The following is a 12,458-nucleotide window of genomic DNA, read 5'->3' as shown; positions in this document are numbered from 1 at the left end:
AATGTTCCACTTGAAAAATGCTCTTTTATTGATAATGGACAATTGTATATTTTGTTAATTCACTTGTATTCTTAACAGCTTTGTAACATATTTAATTCGAAACTTGCATATATCATTTAAATAAAGTCACACACATCAGTCTGTGAACCCAATATATAAGTTATATTTATGTAAGTCTGTTCAAGCAACATGAAGATAAATAAGAAAATTTACTCTTGAATTTAAAAAATCCAAATTTCAGTATCCCTTTGGTTAACAAATTTCAGATTTCAAGGAAATTAAAAACTATATAGACTTGATGCATTCTTTATTTAAAAACAATATCAAGACTTCTTTTTATTTACTTCTAAAAACTTTATCACCGAATACCTTGCAGGCTGGACATTTTAGAATATCTCAAAAACGATACTTTAATATACACCTTGAAACAAAATTTCATATCTAATTTTATTGGAAATTGGATATACCATTTTATGTCATATACATTTTTTTGTTGGAAAATGCAACTAAAAGAAAGCTTAAAGAATTCAAATTTTCACACCAGTCCCAACAGTCATGTTTCGTTTTCTTTCATCAACGTTTTAATATGATCTATCGTCTTTATGCTAAGGGTCATCGACTGGGAGCAAATAATGAAACTTTGAATGGAATTTTCTTTGTCATAAATAACTCTAACTACACTGCATTTAGGCAAAAATAAATTCATGAAAAAAATCTCACACAAGCAACTGCATGTTTTATCTCAGGTTTCTTAATAATGAACACTGGAACATATTTATTAAAGGGAAATTTTACGATAAGCAACCATGTTTGGTATCATTCAGGTATGCAGTATCGCGAACCCGACTGGTAAGTTAATGAAGGTCACTCGATAGGGCTCCCGTGATATATGTAATTATTGTTGTTTTTAGATTAAGTACGTGGCTAGGAATAACGAAGATCAATGTGCAAATTTTCTATACGGCAATCTTATACATGATTCTGTGCTTCACAAACGACAAAACAGATGAATGAAAAAGCCGCCGTGTTATAACTTGAAATGCACACACATTGTGCATGTCAGAAATGCAGTGCTAAAAAAGCAAAATTTACATATAATAAATCATCAACATTTGCATTGATAAATCATAACTGATTGCTCGCTATGTTAAATGCAGATTCGGAAGATTATTTTGAATTTTTCCGGAACATCACACATGTATTGAATATATAGAACGATGTGATTGGATTTTAATTCAAATTATAATTCAGTTCGGAATAAATATGCTACAAAAGCTTTAGAAAAGAAAATCGAAAGTGCCAATAAAAGCAAAATATTTTCTTCTATAACAGTAGAAGTGCATTGGAGATTTTCAAGCAATGGTTCAATTAATGTTTCAGTTTACAAGGAAATATACTTCTAGGAATTTTGATTCAAGTTTTATTAAAAGTTTTCAAACCGTGAGAACTTTTGTGTGGGCGTGGTCATCAAAGTGATAATTGATTTTACATAAAGGACAAAATTTTAAATAAACATGGAATATTTTGAATTGTAAACTAATAGTCAAAATTACAATTCAGATTGTGCTAGAAATAGATAATTAAAAAAAGACTTAGCAATCTCAATATTAAATTTAAAAAAAAAAAGCTGAGAAAAGTCGTTCCACTTTCATCCTAACTAAATATTACGGCAAGAATTGTGCTAACGACGACGACTTTGAAAGATTATCTTTGTCATTGCATTTTGTAATCAAAGCACTACACCAGATTTAGTATCAGCTGAATATCAACGGCGTGTAGAAGTAAAAATAAAGTAAAATAAACTTAATATGCTATATATGAAATTCATTTATGATCAAATACAAGTGAAATAAAAATAGGAGACAATTTGGAAACATTGTAAATGAAAACCATTACATATGGAAAAATGCTTACATAGCGACGGTACAATATTAGGTCATTAACATAATTAGATTTTTTTATTCTCTCGTAACATACAAAAAAGAAATTTATTTATATATCGCGATTTTTTTTTTAATCTTTATACAAACTGCGTATGTTTAATATATACCTGTTACACAGACACAGGTCCTCCCCAGCACATCCTCAGTAACTTTGAAGTTACATAATCAAGGTCTGGCCAGGAAATTTCCTCTCCCACGGAACCGTGAAGTCTTTTTATTGTTTCCGCTTGTCTATTACTACAAAATGCAAAAAACATGTTTACTTTCTGCCTTGTTTACTCTCGTAATATGCACGTGCATTTTACGAAACAACTTCTGTTCGATATGTTTTTTGAAGGGTGTCATCTGTTCTTAAGATACCATTATCTTTATGACACTTTGGCCTGCTGAGCTTCAATATGAGTAAACTCTGGGACAGTGGTGTATATTTCGCTCATGTGGAGTTTTCTATGATATTTAAGCGTTAGGTTTGTTTGCATACAATTGTGTTCCTGCTAATGCAAGGGCGAAATTACATGAATCGAGGTGTATAGTAGCATGACCCTTTGCGTAAATTTGCGGATTATATCTCTCAAAGAGAAGACGGTGCAAAAATGCCTTAACAGAGCATTAGGTGCAAATACGACATTTTTATTCTGTTTCGCAAGATTTATTACGATTATGGCATTTTTCTGTGATTTATTATCTTTCTATGAATTTATTGTGTAACACCTGTTTCCCCAATTATGTAGAAATATATGAAGGAATTTATTTCCAGTAACTAATAAGCCAAACGTGCAGGAATTCTGTACAATATTTACGTTCTATGTAAGCATTTTCCTCCCATAATTCTTTGACATTAGATATAGTTTGTCATTAATTTATTCAATAGAGCAACTGCATTTCAGATTTGTTTGTTTATTTCAGAAGAATTGGGGGAAAAAAATCTGTTTTGAACATCAAGAATTTGACTTATATTTATAGGTTTTATATGAAAGTATTGTTATATATTTCAAACGATGATAAAATATTCTTTATCAATATTTGATAAGGGACATAGATTTCCACTAGCTTGGAACTGATTCTCGGTGATCCGTGGGAGGATCTAGTGACGCACGTGACATAGCGTTAACCCAATCAGACACCGCCAGTATCTTAAGTGTAACACAGATTTATCCTTGCGCCGGCCCATAGCGAATTGCCAACAGACCAAAAAGTCGCAGCTTACATCGCTAAGTGACACAATTACCCGAACAATCTTTGTAGAAAAATATGGGGAATCTTCACGTGTTGTCACAGACGTAGAGACAACTGAATTTCTTCAATGATATCGCTGACATTTTAAACCCCACTTGGAGGAAATCCTACCGCGTTACATTAAAACTAAATCAAAATTTCTTATTTGAGCGGGGATTTCTAACACAACCGTCAAGATTGATCTTCTAATGGGTAAGTCCCGTTTTCTAGATTTTAAAATGTCTGTTAAGAACAGCAATTGTCATTACACAAATATCACAGCTATTCATCCGAATTTTTGTCGAAATTTTATAAACTGTTCAAGATAGATAGAAAAGATTTCAAAAAGAAAAATTTGAATCAAACAAAAACTTATTTAAAATTCTTATATATACATCGTATGTGCTGCATTTAACGAAAGATAACTTTTCAAAGATATTCATTAACTTTATAATTTTCCGAAAATGACACTTATCAAATATAACCATTAACTTTCTCTATTATTTTTCAAAAATGGCTTGCAAGTAGCAAACCCTAAGTATTCGAATTTCAACATTAAAGTGGAATAATATTCTATCCGAGTGATAAACTTTTCTCAGGAGAAATATGAACTTCCGTAAAACTGATACCAACAAGTGTAAGATCAAAATGACCATGGTCTTTGCTATCTGAATTGCAATTAACGCGGTTCAGAGCAAGTTATGAGAAAGTGACCAGGGCGTCCCCTCTGAGAGCCGGTTTTCCTGATAGTGGACAGAGCTAATTAAAAGTGAAAGAAAATTAATACTTCCTCACGTCCAGCGCCTGTGATTGACGATACTGTAGCCCTCCTATCAAAGACAAGGAATATCATATGCCTTGTTAACATCGGGGAGAAATTTACTTCCCTTCGGAGTCGTGAAATTTACAATGTAAACAATTCAAACACGAAAGAACTTGACTGTGTTTGCTTATTACGGTGTTTTGTTACCCGATTATTTGTTTACAGATCTTCTCGTGAAATTTTTATCATTTATAACATTGATTCTAAGATTTCGAAAAATATCCAGAATATAAAAATTCTTCAAAACAAAACCCCCCACTTTTTCTAACTGAGTTGAAGAGAAAGTACGAGTGGACTTTTTTGGCATTATATTAATCGATTCTAATCTTGACATCGAAATCGTCATCTAATTTTAACTTTGAATTCAAAAAGAATTATTGTAGCCAAATAATTTACTAAATCACTAAAATTATCTCCAAAACAAAACGACCGCATTAGATACGAGCACTTTCCCTGTGTCATATCGCCTGAACAAACAAACAAAACAGATTCGTTCACACCACAACAATTTTGAAAATAGAGACACTTTTCAAATGCATTATGATCTCTTTTTTTTCAGAACAATCCACGTTTGGGGAGGTGAACCAGCTCGGAGGCGTTTTCGTCAATGGTCGCCCTCTACCAAACGCAATCCGCCTCCGTATTGTCGAACTGGCTCAGTTAGGAGTTAGACCATGTGACATTTCCCGCCAACTCCGGGTATCACATGGTTGTGTGAGTAAAATTTTAGCCAGATATAACGAGACAGGTTCAATTTTACCCGGAGCAATAGGCGGCAGTAAACCACGCGTGACAACCCCAAATGTTGTCAAACATATCAAAATGTACAAGGAGAGAGACCCAGGGATATTCGCGTGGGAAATTAGGGACAAGCTTTTGGCTGATGGAGTTTGTGATAAATATAACGTTCCGTCAGTGAGTTCCATTAGTAGAATTTTAAGGAACAAAATTGGAAACAACCCCACCCCAACACCCATAAGTCAAGGATACGACAAAAATCCAATAATGTCTTCCCCACCCGCACCTGCGCCGATTTACAATCACCAGTTTTACCCATATTCATGTTCAACGCCCTCTATGCCACCCGTGCATTCTCCGCAAATGCCTGTATCGCAACCACTTGCTCAACTGAACCCAAACAAGCCACCCCAATCAGCTTCGAACTGTGTGACACCCTGCATGATGAGGGCTTGGGCCACCTCGTCACATTCCGTCAATGACATTTTGGGATTTCGTCCCCATCCTATGCAGCAGACAATGCCTCCACATCAACCCCACCCGCAGGACAATATGGGGAACATTGGTCAGAACTATAACATGAATTACTATGCCATGAAACCAACAACCATGGCCCCAATGTATCTACAGAGTTGACAAACGAAACAATTTTGCCCGAATTGATAACTCATTAATCTTATTTTGTGCCAAATATGGAAATCGTCATACGTCAGGTATTTCAAATGTTACAATGGTGCTCTTTTATATCTTCAATGGAAGTACAGTATTTTGCATATTCAGTGCTTATTTAATAAGTTTGGCTTTGTTGAGTTTATTATCTATTAAAATCACATATATAGTCTCTAATCTGTTTTCAGTTTTTATCGCACGAAAATAGGTATTGATAAGTACAAATAAAAAAGAAATACAGTGTATATTTCATCGGAACAAACACTGAGCATGTGATTTAAACATTTGATAATTAGTATAAAAAAAAAAAAAAAAAAAAAAAAAAAAAAAAAAAAAAAAGAAGTGTTTTCTTTTCTTACATCAAACTATTTTTTTTAATGTCAACGTGATTTTGTTTTCTGTAATTGGTTTTTTTCTTTCTTTCTTTACGTCAAAATGACCTAATTAATTTTTTTTTATCAATACACGTACAATCCCCCTGTAGGAGTTATGTATCAATAACATTACGTAAGTTTCCCTATCTCAGGGCTACTGGCACAAATAGGATAAACTCACAGTAACTTCGTGTAATTAATAGATTAAGGAGAGATCTGCCCGATCATTGTACAAATGTACCCAAAGGGGATGAATCATTTCAGAATTGAATTATCAAGGATAGGATGTACAATAAATAAAAACGTGCGTGTGGTTGTCAGAAAAGGTCTTCTTTAAAAAAAAACAAAAAACAATCCAAGATAAAATATACCTTAATTACCTTTTTATCGATACTGTTATACATGTGAATTATTGCTGATCTCACAATATCATACATTGGAAATTCACTCAAGGTCAAATAAAACTACATGTGTATTGTGTTTAACTGGAAAGATTTGTACATCGGAGGAAAACCATTGCAATAAGTGTACTATATAAGTATACCGTAATTATGGAGTTAAAGTTGATCCTGAAAACCATTACAATGAGTATACTAAATTAAGTATACCGTAAATGTATGGAATTAAAGTTGATCCTGAAAACCATTACAATGATTAAGTTGATCCTTTGTTCAGAACCCCTGCATCCCTCACATGCATTGTAGTGTCCACTAGTGAATAAGCAACATAGTATATCTAAACTTTTAGTTGTGAATCAACTGGAAGCCTTGCCATATACTCCTACTAAGGGACAACACAATGTCGTTGGTTCCACGTGCATTTTGCTGATCAAATCAAATAACACGCAGAAGAACGTCGCACAAAATCTTTCTTTTTTAAAAGAAAAACATATTTCTTTGAAAAAGTTTTATGATAAATTTGGTATTATAAATTTATTCACCATTTTGGCATGAAATAAAAATCTTTCAATGAATTAAAAGTTTCAAGGGTTTATGAAGTTTTTGAAGTTCATATATCTGTCAAACGAGAAAATTATTTTGATTAATCGCTTAACCACTTTATCAAATTAAGTGAACTGAAATATCCCCTAAATGCTCATTTTTGAATAGATTTTAAGACGTATCAAATATTGTAATTTGATGAAAATATTGTTCAAAGTACAATTAAACACTTTAATGTAACGAAAAGTTATGGTATTTCTATTGAAATTAAGGAGGAATGCTACTACCGTGAAATTTTATATGGATAAAAGTGGAGGATATGTACAACAACATTTTGAAATTGAGGACTTTCAAATTTACTTTATTTAGTCAAAAAATGAGTTTTAGTAGAAAGCAATCAGAATTTTTTTTAAAATCCCTTCTGGACTCGAACCCGCGACCTAAAGTTCAACAGTCGACGTACTAACCTACTAAGCTACTCAGCTATGCTAAGCTTTGATATGAATAGACAAATATTGCTGATATTTATATTTTCATCATGTTTTAAAAGGAAGACAGCCATTATGACGATGTAGAATACCTCCTTAAAGATTCTTTCGGAAATCGATCTAAAACAATATAAATATCATTTCCACACTAAGGATATGCTGATTATGTGTTTTTGATAAAGAAAATGATCACAATGTACACGAGATTTCGGAAAAGATAAAACCTTTTTATTTACATATAGTTTGATACTAAATATGCCCTTTTTAGACAAATGAAATATTTCTGAAATATCTATCAGAATAGTTTCAATAAACAAATTATAATCAATTTTAGCCATTTTTAAAACTTGATATAATAACATTATGCATGCATATTTTGCTTGGAATGCAGCACTTTCGTCTGCTATTAATAACTACAAGAAAAAGACAATACTGTTTAGGGTTTATAGTTACATCATTCAGGGCTACATTTTTATAATTTTTCTTCTGTTCTAAACTTTTCAAAACATATTACATGTTATCATAGTATAGTAAAACTTTTTGACAGTAGCTACGCTTTACAATATAGAGGACAGAGAGACTGACTAAAAATCTAACACTCGTCGCTTATTTGTTACGGTATCAGAAATTATGTATTATCTTCATAAAGTTATCAACTTTGGCATGTTTGAAACAAATTTTAATTCAATAAATGAACAGAATTAAACAACAGACAGGGCATCTAGATGTGTTCAGATCGCCTTATCAAAAAACTATGATCTATTTTCCAAAATTCCCGATCAGAGAAGTTTCTCCAAAATGTTAGCTTTCAGAGAGAGAGAGAGAGAGAAAGAAAGAGAGAGTATCTCTTTTACAAGATTTATGGACCCCGACACTTGGGTCAGGTTCAAAACACTTAGTTATTTTTATAAGTGTCTTCATTGAAGGTTCTAAGACAGAAATGTAATCTTATTCTTGAGAATTTTATGTTTCCCAAATTTATCTTCTCTTCCATCAAAACAAAATAGGTATAAAATTGGCTGAACAAATTTCTTATGAATATGAGAAATAAACGTTCTAAATCTATACTAGTATGTTGTTAACAAAATCGGCAATCAAATATAAATATATATTAGTGGGGAAAATACCAGACAAAATTTATAGAAAAAAAGCCTTTATAGAAAATATCCTGAATAATATTTTTAATTCTAAGACATATTTTGATGAACTACGTAATCACTGTTAGTATCCATGATTACGTCAGGTATGCATTTAATCTGTCTTTTTTTTTCTGTCTCAAGCAACAACACGATTACGTCATTATGCAACAACGCAGTTTGTTCCAGCAGCGGTTGCGCTATAATTAAACATAAAGCACGAAAACCCGTTCAGAAATTCCAAAAGTTTGAATTGTCTAGAGCATCGTTCGGCGGAAGTAAATTTTTGCGTAGCACCAAAGGACCTTTGGCCAACTTTTCACCGTTATCGGTCTTTTGGATGCAACTCTCAATTTCCGGACATAAAATTTAAGCCATCTGGGAATCGGAAAACGATACATACATATATATATTATCCTGTAGCCTTCGAGAGAAGCCCACACACGTGTCTATATTATAAAGAATGCAAAATATTAAATTTCAACATTTAAATCTGTTGAGTAAGAGAGAAACCGAGCCTTTCGCCAGATTTCTCATGACGAATTTATTTAATTTTATTTCTAGATAAGTAATAAAAAAGCGATTTTACTGTGATAAGAAATATTATATTCACTAGTATGAAAATAAATTATAAAATATTTTCGGTCATAAATTATTTTGGAAATATGGTATCGGAGTTAAAAAGATTTATTCTATGCTAAAAATTGGGGAATTTCAGTCGATTTCGATGTGCTATTTCAAACATGGATACTTAACTCTGCATCTGTCGGCAATAAAAAAAAAGAAGAAGAAGGGGAAATGGCATGTTCGAATCTGATACAATAGACAGATTCTAGTCACCTTGGTATCAGAAACGAGTCGATAAACATCTAGACTAATTTGATCAGCATCAAAAACAAGACAAATTGATTTAGAATTTATCTACACCTTATCTGGGAAGAATTTGATTTATAGGACACAGAAGTCATCGCTGAATTTACAGATAAAAACCTCAGTTATGATATTTTCAATTGCACACCTCCACCCTTAAAGAAGAATGATCGTAAGATTATTTTTAAATATAATTATATGTATATTTTGTCATTTTGAAAACATCAATATTTTAGTTTATTACTGCAACACTTCAGGGACATTTTTACTACGTCAAGAGAAAATTAAAAATATTTATTCAAAAATACAATTCATGTGAATACGGGCATGCTATATATTTGTACGGGATCTGAAACTCGTTCCCACTTGTATAAAGTTGTACGTAACTGGAGTGTATATTGAGGTCTAACTCCGTATTTCGGTCACATAATCTTTGCAGACAGACGGACAAACAAGATAGAGTACATAACCGCCTTCTAATTTCGTTGGAGGGAGTAATAGTTTAATGCGCTTTTCAATTCTATTTTTTATGAAGAATTGGGGATAGCCGTGACATTGAAACGAATCCGCTGAACTAGCGCTACATTTACTTCATTCATAAGCGAACAGTTTTGTTTAACTCCCGGAATACAGAATAAGACATCTTGAAAAGTTTCCAGAAGAAAACACTGCTTTACTCCTTCTTTGATATCTGCCCCTTTGCTAAGTCCGAAGTGTCTTCGTTTAAAGTATGACATATGTTCCAGATATTATTCACATTCGATCAATTTTCTTGCGGAACTTAAATGAATTCATAATGCAAAACAGACAAACACAAGAATGAGCGCGAATTAGACCTTATTATAGGCCAGTATACATCCGTGTGAAATGTGATATCGTTTTTGCATTTTTGTGTTTTTGAACAATAGATACAAAGTTTCTCGCAAAATGAAACGGAATTAAGTAATTATATCGATAAATCATGATTCCCTTCCACAGATCAAAGACGCTGTGTAGACCGGAACACAGAATGTCACGACCCCAGATAGCCTCGATTTCATTTGATGTATTGTTACTCAAATATCAGAAAGAGGTTAAAGCATGGGTTTACGTGGGGGTGATAACAAGTTGATTCTATATGTAACAAACTAATAAAAATTTGTTTCCATAATTAAAATGTCAAGAATTCTTAGTATTATCAAGAGGTTAACTATGAGAGTGAGAAGAGCAAGTTATTACATCGGTTCAGTTCTTATGACCTAGCAACCATTTTTTTTCACCGTCAAATTCAAGGACATTGAGAGAAAACTGGTATTTATGAATAAAGAGATTAAAGAAATCATTGCTTACGGATAAATATAAAAAAAAAATCAGGCCCCAGGAAATGCGAAGGAGCCGCAACGTTCTAATTATAAAAAAAAAAATCTGCAGGTTCCGATTTGTGTGTGCTCGGTGCTCTTGCTGTTGTGAAAATGAATGTATCTTTCTAAAAAAGCAGATGTCGATTTCAACGTTTGGGGAAGATAACAAGTATCTGTTTCTGAAAGGATATTGTATGAAAAGAAATAAAATACGATGCAACACAGTCTTCTTTTTCAAAAAAAAAATTGCCTATCCTTCGTGAATCTGCTTTGTTTCATTTTGAATTAAAGACATTCAGCTGTCATAGATCGATGGATTAGCGAGTGAACTGACACTTTATGTTGCAATAAACAAGTTTCAAATACACTGAAACAAACATATACTGCAATATGATATACCCCTATTAGAAAGCAAATGGCTTTCAGTGTTTCATTACAATTAAAAAGTATGTCTTCTTATTCAAGTCCGAAGTTTCTCAATTTAATTCGCCTCAATTCAATTCAATAATTCACTGACACCAGTAAATACAAAGAGCACACCTAAACTAATGATCAAATTGACATACAGATAATGATACAAGTATTATGTCAGTTCATGGATAGAATAATTTGATAAACAACGCTAGATTCAAATTTCTTTTAGTATTTGTTTATGACAATAGTTCATTAAATTTCAATGCTCTGGAGTGTTATGTAACAGTCTAACTGTCCCTAAACTAATACATTTCATCACGTGATTCTCCTCAACAATACGATTGTAGATACCATTTCTAGCGGTCCATTTCCCACTTTCAATGACCAACTTGTGATTTGCTGTTCAGTATTTAATAAAACCTGTCTTGAGTCCTTTGGTAGAAAGAGGAGATAAAGTCTGAGGAATCTTCTTTCTTTTTAAATTATTTTATTTTATTTTTGAATTTCACTGTGCCAGTGTTGTATTAACCTATTAATGAGTGTTCCTTTGACGTAAGACATTATCAATCTAACACAATCAAAACATTAGATTTGTCCATACACAAGACAATCATGGCTGAGTTAATGTCCCACCACAGCAGCTTTTTAGTAAAAAATATTTATAAATTACACTCGTAGATTTACTATCATGAGCTACTCCGAAACACGGACAGATACCGTCTTGTATAATTGGTTAATCTAGTTAATTCGTCTGCATGTCAGTTGTAACAACATTTTTCTTTTTGAATCAGACCCCTGTTGAAAATTCTCTTGCGAAGAGTCCATGGGAACTTTTAGATCGACGAATATTGACACATTGCGGTTCATGGGATTAAATTGGTGCCAATTTAATAAGGTTGATCCATGATATTCTTGCGGAAACAAACGTTTTACAACTTTCACTTTTTGATAGCATGTTGACTTTTCCTTTGTTTCAGATTTTCAGTAAACAAGCTGAATTTGCAGGTGCATGTGCATCTGCATGCCGTTGGATGATTTCCTGAAACTCTAGAAGAACAAGGCATTGTGTCTGAAGACACGAATTAATGCGGCTAAAGTTTAAGATTAATTCTGGGAGACTGACGAGCTGGGTTTCGAAGTTCACATAAATTCTAAAGTTAAATTAAGTTCATGCATTAATCATTACCAAATTCTTCTCAATCGTAAGCTTTTCTGGTATACAAAATTCCACCCCCTCTAACCGAAATCTTGTTGATGCAATGTCAAAACATCGACAAAAATAATAATGAGAATGGAAGGTATTTACATTTCCTAAATACAGATTATTATCGAAGAAAGCTACTAAACCGCCTGGAAAATTATTTTCATAAATCTCAAACTAACAAGAAATAGAAACAAGGGAGAGGACGCCATTGTTGCCGTCCTTTATTTTGATTGTTGATCTTCATCCATCTTCCTTGTCTCGTCTTTTGCCTGCCCGCCTTTTTCACAAGTTATCCACTGAAAA

At 32.8% G+C, this 12,458-nt stretch overlaps 1 protein-coding gene across 1 annotated transcript; it reads left to right on the top strand.

Annotated features, from left to right (window-relative positions):
- The first annotated feature begins 3,053 nt into the window (after positions 1 to 3,053).
- LOC125650712 (paired box protein Pax-1-like) lies at positions 3,054 to 5,565 on the top strand. The gene is made up of 2 exons (XM_048879230.2): positions 3,054 to 3,371; positions 4,541 to 5,565. The coding sequence occupies exons 1-2, from the start codon at positions 3,368 to 3,370 to the stop codon at positions 5,353 to 5,355; spliced, it is 819 nt and encodes a 272-aa protein (XP_048735187.1). The 5' UTR covers positions 3,054 to 3,367; the 3' UTR covers positions 5,356 to 5,565.
- Positions 5,566 to 12,458: the final 6,893 nt, after the last annotated feature.

This window comes from Ostrea edulis, chromosome 5 (assembly GCF_947568905.1).
Source record: "Ostrea edulis chromosome 5, xbOstEdul1.1, whole genome shotgun sequence".
In the NCBI taxonomy this organism is placed as follows: domain Eukaryota; kingdom Metazoa; phylum Mollusca; class Bivalvia; order Ostreida; family Ostreidae; genus Ostrea; species Ostrea edulis.
Note: the sequence above shows the minus strand (reverse complement) of the source record. Positions and strands in the feature narration are given on the sequence as shown.